The following is a 21,276-nucleotide window of genomic DNA, read 5'->3' as shown; positions in this document are numbered from 1 at the left end:
GCCTGCCTTTCTACTTTCCTTATCTCAGTGTTTCTAAGATGTGTTGAGGTTGCCCTTTTAGATGGATCAAGTGACACGTCTAACAGTCAGGCTGGCTGTGTAATAGGGACGTGGTGGCTCAGTGGGTTAGGACGCTGAGCTTGTCCACCAGTTGGTCGGCAGTTTGGCGGGTCGAATCCCGAGTGCCGCGTAACAGAGTGAGCGCCTGTTACTGGTCCCAGCTTCTGCCAACCTAGCAGTTCGAAAGCACGTAAAAAATGCAAGTAGAAAAATAGGGACCACTACGGTGGGAAGGTAACAGCGTTCCGTGCGCCTTTGGCGTCTAGTCATGCCAGCCACATGACCACGGAGACGTCCTCGGACAAGCGCTGGCTCTTCAGCTTTGAAACAGAGATGAGCACCGGCCCCCAGAGTCGGAAACGACGAGCACGCATGTGCGGGGGAACCTTTACCTTTACTTTAGCCCACTGTAAATTGTACCGGGTTGAAAAAAAGACAAATGGATCCCTCCCCACCTCCCCACGTATCTATTTGAAATCACACAGCCTCTGAAGGGATCCTAAACCTTACCCCTTCACTAGTTTTCTGCAAGTCTGAAGAAGTGTTTCGTGTGTCGTTGCCTGCTTCGCCGGCATCAGAACTGCTCTTGTTTTCTTCCTCTTTGCAATCCTTATCATCTTCATCTCCGGGAGATTTTCTTGACTGCTTGGAAGATTTCTAGGGGCGTTCATTAAGGATGGGGGAAAAAAAAAAGTGAAACCAACCTTTTTCCCAAGCTACGTAGCTTAGTATTAGTCAATTGTGATGTTTTGGTAAGAGTTTCAAGATGACTCTTCTTGGGTTTAGTTAGAAATGCATTGATTTGTTTCCTGCGATAGAAAAGGAGGTCGATTCTTAATCGTTCCATACCTTTCCTTCCTAAATTCAAGGTGCTGGTGATGACCTATAAAGCCCTAAATGGTGAGGGTCCGGGATATCTGAGGGAACACCTGCTGCCGGCATCAAGTTCCCTTTGTCCAGTGCGCTCCCACAGGGAGGGTCTTCTCAGGGTAAGAGATTGCCGGCGGTAAGAGATTGCCGGCGGATGACACCCAGGGATAGGGCCTTCTCAGTGGGGGCGCCTGCCCTTTGGAACCAGCTGCCCGTGGAGCTGAGGACTGCCCCCGACCTCCATTCGTTTTGCCGGGACCTGAAGACCTGGCTCTTCGAGCTCTCTGGCCCAGGCTGAGAATTTTAATTTTAATTTTAATTTTAACTGGGGTTTTATTTGTTCAGGGACGGATATAATTTTTTAAAATCTGTTTTTAACTTTTGTATTTTTTGTTTTAACCACCCTGTAAACGCCCTGAGTCCTTCGGGAAAGGGCAGTATATAAATACAATATAATAAAATAAATAAATAAATAAATAAATAAATAAATAAATAAATAAATAAATAAATAAATAAATGCTTTCCCTCCACTTAGATTTACAGATCTGAGTGTCCTTTTTCAAATCTCGTGGCATGTTTATATATCATTGCACTTTACTATTTCCTAAGGTTAAGAATCCATGAATAATTGTGCGTTCTACAGAAATGAAGATGAGGATGAATTAGTATTGTGACGTGGCCAACCTTAACCCTGAGTGCGTTTTCTTTCTTTCTTTCTTTCTTTTTCTATAGTCACAGACAAAAATTACACACTTCAACTAGTTGAAGAACAATTCTGGAAAGCAGGTTTTTTAAAAAAAAAACACCAAACCTCATCCTCGACTTAAAGGCAGTTAAGGAAACATTCTATAGATCAGAAATCTCCAATCTTGACAACTTTAAGACTTGTGGACTTCAACTCCCAGCATGGCTGGCTGAGGAATTCTGGGAGCGGAAGTCCGTAAGTAAGTGGTAAAGTTGCCAAGGTCGGAGACTCCTGCTATGAATCAAAACTGCTCCAGGTCATCATTGAGAACTTCATGCGTTACCTTTGAAGTGTAAGATTTTTTCCGTTTTGAGCCCGCTTTTTCGTTCTTCCTTTTGCCTTTTCCATCTTCTTCTACCCGATCCCCCTCTTCCTCACTGCTAGCATCTGCCGTGTTCCCTCCTTCGCCTTCGGTTTCTGAGGAGCTCTGTTGCTGAATAGCCTTGGAAACAAAGCCAACAATTAGACCTGAACTAGGTTTGCTTGGTAACAGTCCAGGATCACATGACCCTTGGGACACTGCCACCGTCATAAAGACGGGCCAGTTGCCAAGTGTCCAAATTTTGATCATGTGACCAGGGGGATATTGCAAAAGTGTGAAAAATGATCATAAATCGCTTTTTTTCCACTGCCGTAGTAATTTCAAACAGTCACTGAGTAAATGTTTGTAAGTTGAGGACAACCTTTATATCAATGACGCAACTTGAAGAAGGTGCACGCTTTCCCTGATATCACAACTCAATCATGCTCTATACACAACGGGTGGTAGGTAGCATCATGTCCAGTAAGTTCCTTTCTCCAGTTGTATAAAATCCTACTTAGTCATCTTTGTGTCTTTTTAACCCACACTGCTTAGTTCAGGGGTAGGCAAACTTGGCTCTTTTATGACTCGTGGACTTCAGCTCCTAGAATTCCTGAGCCAGCCGTGCTGAGGGGAAAGGGAGAGGTTTCCATGCTGAGCCATCCTGGCTCAGGAATTCTGGGAGTTGAAGTCCACGAGTCATAAAAGAGCCAAGGTTGCCTACCCCTGGCTTAGGCAAAATCTCACAAGATAACGGCTTAAACGCCAAAGGTTCTGGCCACATAAGTTTTGCCTTCTATCCTCACTATCACATATTGACAAAAGGAAAAGGTGGTGGGGGTGTGTGTGTGCATGGGGGAGGGGGTGTTTTTTAAAAAAAAGGAAGTCCATTTTTACCTGGTATCCACTAAATTTGACCCCGGGGTTGTTTTCAATTTCCCATAGGCCTTCATTAAACCCTTTTCGTTTGTTTGATTTTCCAAACTTGTCTTTATATTCTTTGTAAGGGAAGAGGTCTTTAGGCCCCAGAAATGCCCTGTAGTTGAAAAAAAGATAGAAACAAATGATAGAGCAAATTATTATAATCCATATTTTCTACAGACAGGTGTTATTCATTAACTAGAGAAAAATGGCAGATAAATCCCCTTTTTGTTGCCCAGGCCGACTGTGGCTCGGTTCAGATACCACATCAAACCATGGCGTGTGAACGCCACCTCATCACTTAAATCTGTGGTTAGACCTTTGAAAGATGAGTCCCTTGGTGGCCTTCAGAGGAAAAATGTAACATTTGCCTCCCCCTACCCAATTCAAATATCAGAGTTAATCAGCTTTTTCCCCACTTTGCACACTCCAGACATATTCTGTGACACACACACACCCCAATCGAACATGGACACATTGACTGGGGAATTCTGGGAGATTTATAATATCAGCTTATACAAGGATTCTCCAGGGGAGAAGACCAAAAGATACCTGTCCATATTAGAAGGCTAGTGGGATGGAAAAGACAATCTGAGCTTTTCTTGGTGGCTACAGCAGCATATTTTTGTAGGTCTGGGGGAAATTATATTAAAGTGGTTTACCACTGTTTTCTTCCGCAATTGCAGACCAGAGTCCCTACCATTCAGACACCAAGCAGTCATAATTTTGAGATTAGCCAACATTGTCCTCTTCGGTAATCCCAGTTTGTAAGTGGCTGCAGTCTTCATTGAGAGTTAAGCTTATCCACATCTACTTGCACCACTCAGGTGGCCTTGAGGACACAGACAAACCTCCAAGTGGCCTCAATGACTCTCTAAAAGAATGCAAATGACCAGCTGTCTTCAAGGAGCACAAATCCTTCCATTCTCCACCATCCAGTCAGAACTGAAGAAACTTCTTGGATGAGAAGCAAAACTACTTCAAAGAAAAACAAAGGAAGTCCAGTCGCCTCTTGAAAAAGCACCTTTGGGACAACTGTGACCTGGAGTATGGAGAATCACTATAGACATAAAGCTTATCTACATAATCATTATACCTCTCCACATTATGCCAGGTCTATAAAGAGAGCCCAGTTCTCTACAGCAGCATTTCAAAGCCCTGGGCTTACAAGTTGGTTTTTTTAATCATTTACATAATTGCTAACTGCTGGTATAACACAATCTAATTTGGCCCTGGCATTGAATCACTCATGTCACCCCATTAACATGGGGTGGCGAATGACTCGTTTAGTCCTTGCTGCTGTCGATGCTGTGATGCAGATGATCAAGCTGAGCCCGAGGGAGGGGTCAAGCACGTCATCATTTTGGAGTCCCTTCATACCCACAAGAGATATGACTCCTGGCCACCTCAAATTCATTGAGTCCTATCCACTGCCAGTTTGCCTTGACCATTAGTAGTTCAAATTCTTGCATGGAATAAACTTGTACTCATTGGAACAGCCTCGATTCCTGGTTTCTTGCATCTGATAGTTGAGTTGCAAGACATTTTCAGTAGGACATATACATTACTTTATCCCAGAATTTCACAAATCATGTCTTGGGCACATGAATTGATCCTACATCTTGGGTTACTGCATCATTGGTACATTAGCTCCTGTGGCATCATTTGGCCACACTCTACTTTGTGGCTAGTTCATTTCTCCGCTGCCACCAGGCTGAACAGCTGACATCTTAGCTGTTAGCTGGGAGGACTACAAATGCTCTCATTGTCAAATTGTGCTCTCATCAACATAACGGAGAGAAATGCATTTCCTGAATACAAAGTTTGTAGTTGTGTTGTTCATGGTTTCTTTTCCTGTAAACAACAGCAGTTGTCTTAGGGTTAAAAGTTTAGGAGGACCTGCCCTCCTGTGGTGAAGAGACAGAAGGCACTTGCCAAACTTATGGCAACACACTGTTCCATCACACAGCATTGTGGTCATGTCATCACTTTGGCTAGGAAGACGCAGCAAATTTTGCTGACCCCCTGCCCTTCTCCTGCAGTTATTCACCAGTGAAGAGAAGGCAATCTCCACATTTTCAGAAGCATCTCTTCTTCATGCATTTTTCAGAAGACAAAAAAGGGAAAAGCAATACCCCTCTTCACTCAAGAATGATTGTCTAAATATGACCTGGTTGTTTATATAGATTTTTCTCCAAGCTTCTGGCATGCAGTCCAGCTGGTTTCTCCTCATCCAAAGGAAACCAGCATCTGGCACATTGATTTATGATTACATGAAGTTAAGGAGAGTGATAGCTGCAGAGAAGCGACATCTGGAGAGCTCCAAGTCTGCACTCTTTGTTTACTGTTGCTGCTTCCTCCCACCCTCCGCCCCAGGACTCAGGATCATTCACTAAAACTTATTCTTGGCTTCTTACGAATTGTTTGGGATGTTTTTTTTTAAATTCTCTCTTGTATTCAATCATGTCCAAATCTCAGGGCCTGCCTGGAGAAATCCCTGAGGTTTTCTTGGCAAGGTTTTTCAGAAGCGGTTTGCCATTGCCTCTTTCATAGGATTGGGAGGAAGTGACTGGCCCAAGGCAGCCCAGCTGGCTTCATGCCTCAGGTAGGACTAGAACTCACACTCTCCCTGTTTCTAGCCTGACGCCTTCACGACTACACCAGGCTAGCTTTCTAGGCATCTTGCAGGTTGTCTGAAATCATACATTCTGCTGAATCTGTTCCAGCTGCAGATCAAAGGCGGGCTGCCAAAGCAGAAGGCACCTTGCAACGACAGAATTCTATGGAATCCTGGTTTCCTCAACATAGCCTGTGAACCTTTCTGTCTGGTTATAGATCTTAGCAGTCTGCATCTTCAGAAGGAGCAGCTGAGAAACACCCCACTTTTGAGATCAACGTCCAGCTGTGAGGACTTCAACATCCAGAATCCTCCAGCTTTTGCAACCACTGCTGAGAATCCCGGGAGAGCTCCACCTCTGGTGTCTCTGATCAGGCTGAGGAAGCCTACGGCAGCTACAATATTTAACCTTGAGGGTGTCGTGATTGGTGAGCAGTGTTTGTATGGTGACTCATGAGAGACGGTCCATTTTTGCCAATCAAGTCCTCTATGAAAGTGTCTCCTCAACAGCTGCCAAGGAAACAGTCGTGACTCCGCAGGCAGAGAAGTGCAGCGAAGCCATCGCCACTGCAGAAAGGCAGAACTGCGTGTCGGTGCTGTGCTCAGGGACTATCCTGTCTTTGACCTTTTCCTTTAGCGGCAAGGTATTTTTGTGACAGGCGAGGCGAGGTCCTGCTTTCACCCTCTACTTCTCAACTGCTGTACTTGGAGGAGGAGAAGAGAGTCTTTCTTCTACGGTGGCAAAAATCAACAGTCTGATAGCATTTTCTCTAAGACATCTTGTGAGAAAGCGTAAGCTTTCCTGACCGTCAGCTCACGTCATCGGATGCAGTCAGGTGGTTTGCAAATGCATGCTTTTTCCTCAAGTGATGGAAATGACCAATATCCTTCCACACTGTTTTTTTTAAAAGTCTCATTCAATTCTCCAAATCCCCCCCCCCAGCAATGTATTAAATTTCCTGGATCTGGAGGTCTGACCTGCTGAATTAATACATAATCTCTTAATTGCACTCTGTCTTTTCAGATGGGGAAGGGAGCAGAAGGGCTATAATTATGGGTTTCCTTGCATTACTATTATTATTTTTGCTTTTCCTATGTTACCATAAAAAAAAAACGCAAAGCGGAAAATACTGCAGTGGCAGGAAACAGGCCATTAAAACCTCCTCCATTTGGAAAGAGAAGTCACCCGATAACAGTTAAGAAAAAGATTATTCAAGGGGCAAATTACATAGCTAATAATCATAACCCTTCCTCCCAACACTTAGAACAGGGGTCCCCAACCGCCGGTCCATGGACCGGTGGTGGTCCACGGCATGCCAGCAAGTGGGCCACACGAATAAGCAGGGGCCCATCCACCGGATGGAAGCAGCACACAAAATCACACCCCTTCCGATCCATGGAAAAAACGTCCCTCCACAGAACCGGTCGCTGGTGCCCAGAAGGTGAGGGGCCGCCGACTTAGAAAACAACAAAAAGCATGAACTCCTGATACAGCTGTGATCCAGTCTGAGATCACAGCAAAGAAGAAAGCTTCGTAAGCATGCAGATCTGCAAAATATTTCTGAATGTGAACGGTTTCAAGCTCATTTGCAGCTGTTGCAATTTTAGACAGATAGATAACCTTTATTGTCATTTTAAACTGTGGGCACAAAGGATGGATGGATGGATGGATGGATGGATGGATGGATGGATGGATGGATAGACATAGATAGATGATACATAGATAGATGATACATATAGTTATAGATGGATAGATACATAGATACATATAGATAGATAGATGATAGATAGATAGATGATAGATACATACATACATAGATAACCTTTGTCATTTTTAACTGTGGGCACAAAGGATGGATAGATGGATGGATAGATAGATAGAGATACATAGATGATAGATAGATAGATGATAGATACCTACATACATACATAGATAACCTTTATTGTCATTTTTAACTGTGGGCACAAAGGATGGATAGATGGATGTATAGATAGAAAGATAGAGATACATAGATAGATGATAGATAGATAGATGATAGATACCTACATACATACATAGATAACCTTTATTGTTATTTTTAACTGTGGGCACAATGGATGGATAGATAAGATAATAATAATTCTGAGCTGTGTTAGACCCTTGGATGCTTTCTGAGACCAACTACCAGAACATCTGCAATAATATCAGAAGAGCCGCTTTCAGGATGTGCAAAAACGTACAAGGACTTCTTGGCTTATGACTGTAATGGAGCCCCTTGATTATGGTCATAAGTCATGACAGTTGTAAAATGGGTTAGCTGTGTGACCCAATTTTACAACCACTTTTGCACTGGTTGTTAAGCAGATGCCACGGTAGCTAAGCGAAATCAATTATCCAATTGTTTGCTATGGGCTGGTTTTGCTGAAAACCAGAAGTAAATGCTGTTTTTTCAGCAAATTTCATTAAACAGTCGTGTCATTGTAGGATGCAGCAAACGGTCATAAATCCCGTGAGAACTTTGGAATTTGGTTGCCAAGTATTGCTGAGGTGGTTCCTTGTAACTTCGGAACGGTCTGTAAGCAACCTGTCATAAATTGAGGACTTCTTGTGTTCGAAATGTTTTGCGCACCCTAATATGCTTCAAAACGGGATGGCCGGCAAAACAAATCTCAATAAATAAACACGCAAATAAGCTTAAACGTCAGCACCTCTTAAAAAGGTCTGCAGAATTTGCTCACTTACGTTTCATGAGTCCCAAAAAAGAAAATGGGATATTTATTTGCTGGAGGCTTCACAGCGCCCTCGGGGAGTTCATCAATCTGTTAGTCAAAGAGAAAGAATGATCCATCAATAAATGTCCAGTTTTTAAGAAAACCTACTCAGAGAGCATAGAGATCAATGGACAATGGGAGGCGCCTTTCAAGCGAAGGTTCAGGGTGGACACCAAAATTGAGAGCTGCTTGGGTGTAGCAGCAACGGTGCTAGTCTAAACCTGGGAGACTAAGTTCTAGCCCAGTAATGGTGAACCTTTTAGAGACCGAGTTCCCAAACTGCAACCCAAAACCCACTTATGTATCGTTGGGTGCCGGGTGGGCGTGGCCCATTGGGGTGGGCGTGGTTCTGGTGGTGACGGCAGACTGGGCGAGACTAAAAAGTTCAATCAATTGCAACTTTGCGAAATCTTTTTTTTCCCCGCGAGAAGTTGAAACTGATTGATTGATTGAACCTTTTTTTTTTGCACATAGCGACGGAGGCCTAAAGTGAAAAGGTTTTATAAAACCCAGCTGAAGGCCTAGGACTGGGGCGACGGTGCACGTGCCCACAGAGAGGGCTCTGCGTGCCACCTGTGGCACCCATGCCATAGGTTCGCCACCATGGGGCTAGACTAAACCTGGGAGACTCTAAGTTTTAGCCTGTCCTTAGGGTCAAAAGTCAGATAGATGATTTTGGATCAGTCCCTCTTTCTCAAGTCTACATCGCAAGGTATTTGTTGTGAGAAAATAGGAAGCGGGCACATCAGGTTATGAATAGCACTAGCACTAGCCCTTAGATGTATATACCGCTTCACAATGCTTTACAGCCCTCTCTAAGCGGTTTACAGAGTCAGCATATTTGCCCCAACAATCTGGATCCTCATTTTACCGACCTCGGAAGGATGGAAGGCTGAGTCAACCTTGAGCAAGTGAGGATCGAACTCCAGGCTGTGGACAGTTAGCCTGCAATAGCAATAGCACTTAGACTTATATACCGCTTCACAGTGCTTTATACCCCTCTCTAAGCGGTTTACAGAGTCAGCCTATCACCCCCAACAATCTGGATCCTCATTTTACCGACCTCGGAAGGATGGAAGGCTGAGTCAACCTTGAGCAAGTGAGGATCGAACTCCAGGCTGTGGACAGTTAGCCTGCAATAGCAATAGCACTTAGACTTATATACCGCTTCACAGTGCTTTATACCCCTCTCTAAGCGGTTTACAGAGTCAGCCTATCACCCCCAACAATCTGGATCCTCATTTTACCGACCTCGGAAGGATGGAAGGCTGAGTCAACCTTGAGCCGGTCAGGATCGAACTCTTGTCAGTGGGCAGAGTTAGCCTGCGATACTGCATTCTAACCACTGTGCCACCATGGCTCTTCACCGTTTTGAGTTGACCAAGAAAGAAATTGAATAAATAAGTAAGATTCTATTATTCTACCCTAAAAAAAAAATGCTTGGGATCCCTGTCCTGGCTGCTTTGTGACTCGGTCTACTTTGCAAGGTTACCACCCATCTTGAGAACCTGTCCAGATTTCTCTCTCTGTCCCCTCTGAACAAAATCAAGGCAGGATTACCTTTACGTTTCTCGCTTCCTTCTTTCTCAGCACTGTCTAATCATTTCTCAAAATTCCTTCTTAACAGTTGGCCAATATCAGCTCCACACCCTTCTCATGGGCAAAGCTTCAATAGATGGTCATGGCCAAGGACTTGTCTTCTCTGAACTATCTCTCCTCGTCTCGAATGGGCCTTCTTTTGATGTCTTAACAGGAGGAACGGATTCTGCTTGGATACAGGGCTCCTTACCCAGTGCTTTTCCAACGTGCAACTTTAAGATAGGTAGACTTCAACTCCCATAATTCCCTAGCCAGCCCTGGGAATTGAAGGCCACACATCTTAAAAGTTGCCAAGTTTGAAAAACACAAACCTTTATAGACAGTAACCAGAAGTATGAATTGGGCCTAGAAGCCTTCAAGAGAAAAAGTGCCCAAAACTTATGTAGATAAAAGACTTCCTGTAGGATTAATGAAAAGAGGACTATTTTTATCTTTAAGCCTGGATTCCATTCCATTCCATTCTTCCCTTCTACACAATAATCCCAAAACAAGGTATCTCATGTTCGTACCTGTTCATTTCCCCAACTTGAAAACTAGTCTAGACAGTTCCTATGGGGGGGTCTTCCCTTGATTTTATTCTCACACTTCCAAGAATATGTGATGCAAGAGCTACAGTTTCAGACGAGACTGGAAGACCTGGTTCACCCACCCCATGAAACATGAAGCTTAGAACAAACTGCTACAACTAAATATAAAATTCCTAAGAAGTGATCAAGGACTGGCAACATGTTTGCGGCTTGTTGTTTATCCCCAAAGATGAAAAGAATTGCTTAAGCATCAAAGGGTTTAAAAAGGAGAGGGAATTTTCGATGGCTGGGTGCTTTTAAAAAGTGTTTTGTTACAAACAGCAAGCCGCCATTTCCTGACTAGTATGACATGACAATAATAACGATATGATTGCTTAACAATACGACTGCAGCACCCACCACTACACTCAAACAGTAAGTGGGAAGCCTTCCAAGCAAAGGCTGGAATTTCATTCTAAAGAAAACAAAACAAAACAACTACAATGCCTTTTCCAAAATTGGGATTTTATTCTATTTTCACAGTGGCAAGCTCCTCTTTTTTCACTTTCGCTGAGAGTAGTCTTAAGAAAGCTTCCTTGAAAAATAATGATTTTAATAAGCAGGTCCATGCTTACTAAATCGTCTCACTGTTTATTGATTTAAAAAGATTTGCACAGCCCAGAGTGGCTCATAAGCACAAAACAATACAAATAGCAAAAAGCATGAAAACCACTCCCAAAACTCCCAAAACGAATTAAAAACAAACCAGCAAATAAACCCTTACTAGATCCCAAGCACAAGACATCTCCACATACCCAACAAATTGTACAGCACCAACAGAAATGATTTTATTTTATTTTTTTAGCTCAGGGTGGCACTGTAGGGTCTTTGGTGCTCTCTGAGCTTGGCAGTTTTTTCTTGCAGACGTTTCATGACCCAACTAGGCAATATCATCACTGCTAGATGTCGGTAGGCTTTGCTCTTCGTTTATTAAAAAAAAAAAAAAACGAAGGTCTTACCTAGTTGGATAATGAGCATTTGCAAGAAAACAACCAAGAGCTCTAGAAATTGCAGAGCTTCCAAGCTTACACCATGATTTGTAGGAAAAATTAGTTTTGGGAAAGCAGGAGAACAAGAGGCCTGTGAGATCTCAGAAGGAAGAGGGCTGCAAAGGGGGCGGAAAAAAAAAACTTCACTAATCTCATTTGGATTAACATTTCAATAAACATTCATCAGGAACATACTTTGATCTGGTTCGTTTGGGGAAATTTTAACAACCCTGCAAAGAATGAAGCATCTGCTTCTTTTAGATTAGGTTGTTCCTGATGTTAGAAAGGACGATTGCCCGCCATCTTGTGCAAGAGAAGCCAAGATCGTATCCTGTGTGTCAGTGTCATTAGGCAAAAGACACAAACATTTGTGTCTTCACAACCTCTTTGTGAAGTTTTAGAATTTCCAGGTTCAGGATTCCCAGTTCATGTTATTTCAGGAATTCCAGTCTCACCCTATTCCACGCCGGGCTGGAGAATGCGGTTCTCTCCACCCTTCCCATTGTGACTGAATAGTGTGTGTGTGTGTGTGTGTGTGTGTGTGTGTGTGTGTGCAGGAAGAGGCAAAGACAGCTGATGTCCCTTTGTATCAGCGACACTGGAAACTGGAGGAAGGGAGGAGAGTGTGATGGAACCGCCAATCAAGGCTTGGCAATGAAAGACTCCTCCTCTTTTGGAATGTAAATTTGGAGGAGGGGCTCTGCATTGTCACCGTTTGAGTGACATGTCCCCCGCCCAATCGTTGCAGAAAAGAAGCCTTGCAAACACAAGCATCGATTCCTTGTAAAGCTGGAAAACAAAATGTGGCCCTTTTTACTCCAGCAGGGACAAAGCTCGCTACCTGCCTGCCCTCTGTGGCGAGCTGTATCCTTTCGACACAAAGAGGGATCCCGCTCTGATAGTAATTCCACTTGGAATCAGCTAGAAAGAGGAAAAAAAAAAGGAAAGGGAACAATTAGGGTGCCCGCAGCCTCAGCCAGATTCGGTGGCAATCTTGGCAGCCAGGTTATTTCTCCCTGTAGCTGTTGTTTTCCTGAGGCTGCATTGGCAAGTCTTCTCACCGGCTCCAGGACCCAAAGGGAAAAGAAAGAGGGAGGGGGAGATGCCCACTCATCAGCCCCCTCCCCCCACCGCACTGAGATCCAGGAACAAAGGAGGGACAGAGGAGCATCTGCTCACCCCTGCCGCACAACAATCCCCACGCTGTTGGTTGCTCCGGGAAGAAAACAAACTACTGCCGAAAGTGCAGGCTGTAACACAACCCCACCAGTAGGCTAGAGTTGGCGCCAAGCAGCAAACTCCTCTTTGTTGGTTCTCCCCTTGTACATCAACCCTCCCACTGTTTAGGAAGATAATAGCCTTTCTCTAACCAGATGCGGAAGACGATGGAGAAATAGATCTTATGTTGCTTAAGAATGGGGTTGGTGTTAGAATTAGGAGGCTTGGGAAGGGAGGGCAGCTCATGAAACCCTTAGCACAATCAGAACTTAGCTCTAGCCTGGATGGTTCCCGTAAGAGGCAGTGTAGGTGAGCAATAAATAGGCAAGACACACCTTTGCTCTAACCAGCCAATAACTTTCCAGATGACCAGTAGATGGCAGCAGAGAGTTAAGGTGTCTGCAGCTCTTTGCCGCCCTCTCTTGGCTATCTGCATTTTGGGGGTGAGCATCACTTGGTAATAAAGCAACATACAATGTAAGGGTAATATAACAGGGGTAGGCAACCTTGGCTCTTTTATGACTCGTGGACTTCAACTCCCAAAATTCCTGAGCCAGCGTGGCTCAGCTTGGAAACCTCTCCCATTCCCTTCAGCGTGGCTGGCTCAGGAATTCTGGGAGTTGAAGTCCATGAGTCATAAAAGAGCCAAGGTTGCCTACCCCTGGATAGGGGAAGGGAAGGTGAATAGCATTTCTCCTTGCTTCCCTTTTGTATAGGGAAGCAAAGAGAAATGCTGCTGGGTTTTCAAGATTCTTTTAAAATAGGCTATACAGTTAAATTCTGTGCTCTAGTCTAAGCCCTAATTCTCAGCTTCAAAACCCAATTCGAGCCTGCGTGAATCTTGGTGTCTTCAGGGTGCTTCATACTGTAGTTCACTCTTTCCAACCACCAATGTATCATCCTGAGCCCAACTTTGAAAAATGTCCAAATCCTCTTAAAAATACATAGTCTACCATTTAAGAGTTCGGACGGTAATAGCCATTCCTTGAAAAGAGGAACTCCATTGTTCAGTGTTTTTTTTCAAAAATCGTTAAAGGTTGGACCCACTTTTAATTGCTAAATATTTGAGGGTGAGCAGTTGATAAACACTGCAGCAAGATTCTTTGCTTTGGGGCAAAAACATAACTTTCAGCTCTTTGTCTCATTTATATCGTATAAAACCGTATCATATAAATGTTGGCTTTTCTCCTTTTCTAAATATTTCATACAGAAGATCTCTTTTAATGTGATGTTGTTTACAAAGGCACAAAAGATTTCAGTTTATAACTAAAGGATAGAAGTGGAATTATATCTTTGGTTGCCCTTAGGACATAGGTTTTGGGATTTACTGTTCTATTAGTTTGGCCACTTACTATTTATTATTGCTATAATTATTCATAGTGACGGTTAAGTAATGGTTACTAATATTACAGGACTTGAGTGGCCAATAAATTTAACTAATATTATTAATAATAATGATCTATGTGTACCAGATGTTTCTCTTCTAAAATGCTACATAAATGTTTAGGTGTTTCTTTCTTTTGATTCATTGTTCTTTGAAACAGAAAAAAATACTTTAAAAAAAATCACTAAAAATATAAAATTGTTACTAATTCCCAACAGCCCTTACTCTCACTTATTCCTTAAACGGCCTCAGATTTACTGATGTAACTTTCTTTATCACTTACTCCCACAACTTCCTGTTATATTTCTCTATGAAAGGAAACATTAGGCTGGCTAGATTAATCAGCCAAAGTACTGTGATTAGTTAGAACCAATTAATCAGTGAGGCTGAATCATTAAAAACAGGGTAGAAAATATGCATTTGATTGTGTTACTGCAACTTCAGAATTAACCAGCACAATCTTGTCTTCTAACAACAGCCTCTTTGGTTGACTATAGTACACATTGCATTTCCTTCAGTGTAGCTGGAGAGTGACACAGATATTTATATGGATCTAACAGAACAATTAATTGGTTGATATAAAAAAGCGATGAGTAGCTAACTACAGCATATATTTTGCTTCAGGTATGGATCTGTAATCCTCAGGCTAATGCTATATTTGGAGGGTGGGGGGAGAAGTAAAGTCAGGATAATATTAGGGGAATATTTTGGCTGTGGAGAACTGCTGTAAAGACCAATGGTAATCAGAGTTTACTTAAGTGAACTGATTTTCTGAATGAGGTGTTTCACTTAACTCTATGGAAGGAGCCCTGGTGGCACAGTGGTTAGAATGCAGTATTGCAAGCTAACTCTGCCCACTGTCTGGAGTTCGATCCTGATGGGGCTCAAGGTTGACTCAACCTTCCATCCTTCCAAGGTCAGTAAAATGAGGATCCAGATTGCTGGGGGCAATAGGCTGACTCTGTAAATCATTCAGAGAGGGCTGTGAAGCACTGTGGAGCAGTCTATAAGTCTAAGCGCTATTGCTATTTCCTCTTTAGTCTTGCCTTTGATGTCCATAGCAAAGATCCACCTTGAAAAACAACTTCTATGAATGTTCAGCCAAGAAGCCCATGGATAGACACACACTCGCAGAATGCAGTAGAAGGACAGATAGAACCGGGGTGGGGAGGAGAAGTCAAGAGAGGAACTAGCCCGGAGTTGTTACATTCCAAGTCCAACCTCTCTTGAATTCTGTCTCTAGAGCCAATTTAGGACTGACCATTAGTCAATTAGATTCTTGTATTTAGGGGTTTATTTATTCTGAAGCAACACTGGACACTTATTCTCTGAATAAGTTTTCAAAGCTCAAAAAGAGCTTTAAAAACAAGTGCAAAACCAGAGTTCATAGCACTGGAATTCTAATTTCTGGAAACCTATCATAGCCTTTCCCCCAATCTGCTAGATTTGTCTTTGTCAAGCCAGCAATGGCCATGCTATCTATCTACAAATATTCAAGATTTTATTCCCCACCAATGTGAAGTCATCAAGTTGGAAAAGCTTTGACACAGATTTTGTAGGCTGTTCTTGACATCCACAACCGTGACAGTGAACTTTGAAGTTAGCCTTTTCAACATCTCAGGGTTTTTTTGTTTGCCTTAAATCTGACTCATTCAAAGCGTTAACAAAACCCAGCAACGTAGGCACAGAAAGCTTTAAAAAACCAAATAAAAGTCCATCTCACTTCCTGTCTACATTTTACAAACTCTCTCTTTTTGTTCACTCAGCTCTGGATGCCTAATGTTTATCCTTGAAACTCCTCAGCTGTATAAGCTTCTGGAGACTTTTATGTGGATTCCAGTCTTCCTGCTAAGTGGCACACTGCCACTATTAGATGCCTGCCCAACATTTTTTTTAATTTCAAAGCATGCGTATAACCCGAGCCTGGTTGCTCTTGACTTGCACGAGACCAAGACAAAAGGATGTTATTAGATGACGAAGTTTTGTATGAGGAGCCAAGTTTGCTAGAGTTGGTTACAAACAGCTTCTGGTAGAATTTTGGAAAATGAAGAGAAAAAAAGACTAAAGGTTGCTAAACAAGCCTGTTAGCCCAGGGGTCCCCAACCCCCAGTCCATGGACCGGTACTGGTCCTTGGCATGCCAGCAACCGGTCCACACAAACAAGCAAAGCCCCATCTGCGGGATGCAGGCAGCACACAAAACCACACAGCCTTCAGTCCGTGGAAAAACCTCTCTCCACGGAACCGGTCCCTGGTGCCCTAAAGGTTGGAGACCTCTGTGTTAGCCAACAGCAACCTAAAGGTAAAAGGACAGGCTTCCCCTTCCAGTTGTGTCCAACTCTAGGGGGTGGTGCTCATCTCTGTTTCTTAGCCAAGGAAGCCAGCATTATCCAAAGATGCTTCCAAAGTCATGTAGCCAGCGTGACTATACACCAGGATGCACAGAATTCTGTTACCTTCCCACTGAAGTGGTACCTATTTATCTACTCGCATTTGCACGCTTTCAAACTGCTAGGTGGGCAGGAGCAAGGAACGGGAGCTCACCCCGTCGCACAACACTCGGGTCTCAAACCCCGGCTGTCAGCTTTCCAGCTGACAATCTCAACGTCTTTAACTGCTGAGCCATTGCACCCCTTAACAGCAACATAAGACAATTCTAATAGTGGGTGGTGAGGTTGCCTTTGAACTGAAGCTACCTTTGCCATCAAATTTTCCCCTAAAAATTCTGAGATAAATCAGGATTCCCTACACAGGAAATCATAAACTAAGGGTACACCAGTCATCCCGCTACATGAGTTGAAGCATAAATGGTTAGAATTCCAAGATACTCAGATTGGGAAATGACTTAAAACAACCCTGTCTGTCTTTTTCCAGCCTCCACCTGCTTGCAAATCATGAACAGACATCTTCCATTTTCCAAAGGAGCAATGACTGACAGCAGGACAATCCCGATTTATTTATCTATTTGTTTGTTCATTCATTCATTTAATTTCTATAGCTGCCCATCTCAGTCAATGACCCCGGGTGGCTTACAGTTTTTTTAAAAAATAAATCTTATTACAATTAAAATACTAAAAGCATGTTAAACAATAACACCAATAAAAAACCGCTAAAAATATCCAGATTAAATATACAAAGGAGCAAGATACTTTACCAGTTACTTTACCCATAAGACCTTTTAGTAGCCCCGGTCCAAAATCTGTTTGAAAAATAGGAATATGGCACTAGATCTCATGGTTCTACGGTTCAGATTAACAGTTGGAAGGGACCTTGGAGGTCTTCTAGTCCAACCCGCTGCTCAAGTAGGAGACCCTATACCAATTCAGACAAATGGCTGTCCAGTCTTGTCTTAAAAACCTCCAGTGATGGAGCACCCACAACTTCTGGTGGTAAGCCGTTCCACTGGTTTAGTTGTCCTCTCTCTTAGGAAGTTTCTCCTTAATTCCAGGTTGCTTCTCTTCTTGATTAGTTTCCGTCCGTTGTTTCATCTCCTGCCTTCTGGTGATTTGGAGAATAGTTTGACTTCCTCTTCTTTGTGGCAGCCCCTCTAATATTAGAACACTGCTATCATATCATGAATTGCTCGGATTATGTGATGTATTTGCCAAACAGATCAGAAAATATTACAGAATAACAGAGTTGAAAAGACGGACCTTGGAGGTCTTCTAGACCTACCCCCTGCTCAAGCAGGAAAGCCTATACCAGGGGTAGGCAACCGGGGCTCTTTTATGACTCGTGGACTTCAACTCCCAGAATTCCTCAGCCAGCATGGCTCAGCTTGGAAACCTCTCCCTTTCCCCTCAGCGTGGCTGGCTGAGGAATTCTGGAAGTTGAGGTCCATGGGTCATAAAAGAGCCAAGGTTGTCTACCCCTGGCCTATACTGTTCCAGACAAATGGCTTTCTGATCTCAAAATCTCCAGTGATGGAGCACCCACAACTTCTGGAAGCAAGTTAGTCCACTGGTTAATTTTTTTTAACTCTCAGGAAATTTCTCCTTAGTTCTAGATTGCTTTTCTCCTTGATTAGTTTAGATTAGATTAGATTAGATTAGATTAGATTAGATTAGTTCTATCTTTGGGGGAAAGTGGATGCATTTTGGGCAATCTGATGGTTTGGATTGCAATTCCCATCAGCCCCTAAAAAGCTTGGCCTTTAGCAGAAGACCGACGTCCAAAATACGTCGAAGGCATCAAGCACCTTTAGAGATACCTCTAAGGCAGGGGTAGACAACCTTGGCTCTTTTATGATTCGTGGACTTCAACTCCCAGAATTCCTGAGCCAGCCATGCTGAGGGGAAAGGGAGAGGTTTCCAAGCTGAGCCAGGCTGGCTCAGGAATTCTGGGAGTTGAAGTCCACGAGTCATAAAAGAGCCAAGGTTGCCTATCCCTGCTCTAAGGTCAGGAGAGAACAATTTCCAAGATATTTAACTGGTTGTTTTCTGGGCTTTGGTCCAGAAAAGGTTTTTCAAGATCGCTCTTCAGTTTGCTTGTTTAAGCAGTTGCTCTGAACTTCTGCCCTACAAATTGGAGCAAAATTAAGTAATAGCTTTCATTTAGAAAACAGAGGAAGGCATATTCTTACTGTTAAAATTCCAAAAACCATTTGACAGCAGAGACCAAACTGGGATAGGAATCATACTGAGTTCAAGCTATTTAGAGCTATGCTCTGAATAAAGAACTCAAATTTTTGGTTCCCCCCACCCACCCCCCGGTTAATGCACGACTTACTGAACCAACTGCAGTTTATGAACTATCCTGGCTGAGTTCTTGCAATATTGCTAAGGCAAAGAAACAAAGCTATGGCTTAGGGGGAAAATATAAGGTCAGACCGTGGGAAGTTTTGCCGTGATATGAGAAAGGCAGGTGGCCAAACTGCCCATAGGCACAAGCATTGTCAAAAGCTCAAAAGAGAGAAATCAGTTAAGTGTTCCTGGCTGGTGGTCATGCTTTCAATGTAGAACATCCCAGGCTTTCTCTGTGGCATTTTCAGACAAAAGACTCAAGAAGCGGTACTGGGGAAAACATTTTCTGCGATTGAAGAAGGCAGGATTTGGCCACGTGTAACAGCCACGTCTCACCACTGAAGGCAGCCTCACAAGGCATCACAATCCATTTAAGGTGCTTCCCATGACCACCCACCCACCTTTCTTGAAAATACATGAATGCTTTGGGCTCACGATGACCTCACGAGACCAGCAAGGGTGAAATCAAGCCCTGGTTCTTTGCAAAGATCCCAGTGGTAGCAAAAAAACAACTTGCATTTCCTGTGAGGTCAAAGTTACCAGCAGTTGAGTTCTGAAACTCTGGAGGGAAAGGATGATCAAATAACCTGAAACTGGATACCTGAGTTTGTCCTCCAGTTTATCACTCAGCCAGTCCAATGAAGAGTCCTAAACCATGCTCCTAAATTCCAGTTGTGCCCCTTGCAACCTGCCTCTGTTGAAAGATAGTTAACCCTCCGAAAAACATCTAAGGCAGACATGTCAAACACAAGGCCCGGGGGCCAGATCAGGCCCGCGAAGTGGTTTCATGTGGCCCGCGAAGCCATCCTGGAAACAGTGAGGGAACGGCCCCCACTGCCTTGGCCCTGGCCCAGAGACCTTCCTTCTGCCAGAGACCCCCAGATCTGTCCCACTCCTGCCCAGGCCCCCATAGGCACCCTTGATGAGAACGATGTAGAGCTGGCGACGCCCACCCAGTAGGCCATACACACTCTAGCCATGCCCACCCAGTAGACCATATGCACTCTAGCCACGCCCACCCAGTAGGCCGCGCCCACCCAGTAGGCCGCACCCACCCAGTAGGCCGCGCCCACCCGGCCCCTTGAGGGCAACCGCAATGCTGATGCGGCCCTCAATGAAATTGAGTTTGACACCCCTGCTCGAAGGTATGTTAAATGTAACTGTCAACTCTACGAATGAGCATGGCGGCAGCCATTTTTCCTTCTCATTCTAGTTGTCTCTATCTGTCGGAACCATGACAGCAACATTCTCCTTTCCCACTCATCCTACTGAGTTAGAAAGAAGTTCAGAAAGGGCCACAGGGCTGAAAAATTAACTAGCAGTGATCAAAAGAAATCAATACGTTTAACCTTGAGAAAATAAAAGACTCTGATGACTGTAGGCTACAAACAACTAAAGGCATGACATGGAAGAAGTACAATTTGTTCTCTATCTTTCCTGACTGTAGTACACAAGACTATGGTCCTATGCTACAGAAAGGCAGCTTAAGATCTTCCCACCTCACCCCTGACAATAAACCTATCTTAGGAAAAAGGACCTAACGCTAATATCTGAACAACCATGTTTTGTATCGCTTCTACTGGTGGCATTGGATAAACAAAGAACTGATGTTGCAATTTGCTATACATAAAGATTAAGCGAAGTATGTTTGCATAAAATCACAATTTGTTACAGCTGATAAACTAAACCCTCTTCTGAAAGGATGATGGCTGTGCTGGATATGATGAGTAGAATTTTATTTGCTTGCCAATCTGCCAGAGTGCCTTTCAAAATTATGGCTAGTTCATACCAGCGCTCACAATCCTATCCAATATGTTGATTCATAAAAACACACTGAAACCTCTCAAGTCTGCTTTTAAGAGTCAACGTGCTGAATAGGATCTGAAATCTACTGTTCTGAAATCTAAGCTCAAGATTGTTCCAGATGTTCTAGACTTCAATTTCCATCTCATCCAACTCAAGATATTTTTGTAGGCAAGATTTGTGGAAACTCTTATCCAATATGGCTGAAGGGCAACCAGATTGCCATCCAGCAATTATTGCCACGAAGAAAGCAATTTTCATATTTGGAATTCAGCGAACGGAGAACGTTTTAGTTACTGTAGGATTGTTTAAAAGGTTTGGACAGGAAAGGCACAGGCAAAAACCCAAAACAAAAGCTGTTATTCCAGATGATCACTTGGCTTGACAGATAAGTTGGTTTGGAATACCAAAGTAGCTTGACTGTTCAGCTGTAGTTTTTTTTTTTAAAAAAAATAAGTATCAAAACTCTTCCATCTGTGAAGGAAGACACGTTACTTTTGTTCCATCAAGGCCAGCAGAATTATGATCAAGCTTTTAGATCAAAGTCCACTCTACTGCAGAATTCGACTGAATTATAGTCAATAAGGGATATTATTACTGTATATGTAACTGACCCTAACGGGGCACAAAATGAACTTCTTACTGTACTCTCAGTCCATCAACTATGGACCGTTGACATTGGAAGCTGATTTTCAGGGCTTCATTGTCCCA

The 21,276-nt window shown here is 43.3% G+C and overlaps 1 protein-coding gene and 1 long non-coding RNA gene across 5 annotated transcripts in view; both read right to left on the bottom strand.

The window, feature by feature from the left end:
* LOC310645575 overlaps positions 1–21,276 on the bottom strand; it is a 590,514-nt gene that overhangs the window by 27,227 nt on the left and 542,011 nt on the right. The gene's annotated exons all lie outside the window — the stretch shown is intronic.
* The window catches only part of HDGFL3 (HDGF like 3), a 32,906-nt gene that overhangs the window by 4,415 nt on the left and 7,215 nt on the right, over positions 1–21,276 (bottom strand). For all 3 annotated transcript variants that reach the window (XM_083371244.1, XM_083371246.1, XM_083371245.1), the window contains exons 2-5: positions 8,237–8,313; positions 2,874–3,012; positions 1,959–2,117; positions 571–717 (exon numbers count right to left, since the gene is read on the bottom strand). In XM_083371244.1, coding sequence (XP_083227370.1) covers positions 571–717; positions 1,959–2,117; positions 2,874–3,012; positions 8,237–8,313 — 522 coding nt within the window. The remainder of the gene's footprint in view (positions 1–570; positions 718–1,958; positions 2,118–2,873; positions 3,013–8,236; positions 8,314–21,276) is intronic.

This window comes from Vipera ursinii, assembly GCF_947247035.1.
Source record: "Vipera ursinii genome assembly, chromosome: 11".
Taxonomy (NCBI): Eukaryota; Metazoa; Chordata; class Lepidosauria; order Squamata; family Viperidae; genus Vipera; species Vipera ursinii.
This window is presented reverse-complemented; position numbering and strand designations above follow the sequence as displayed.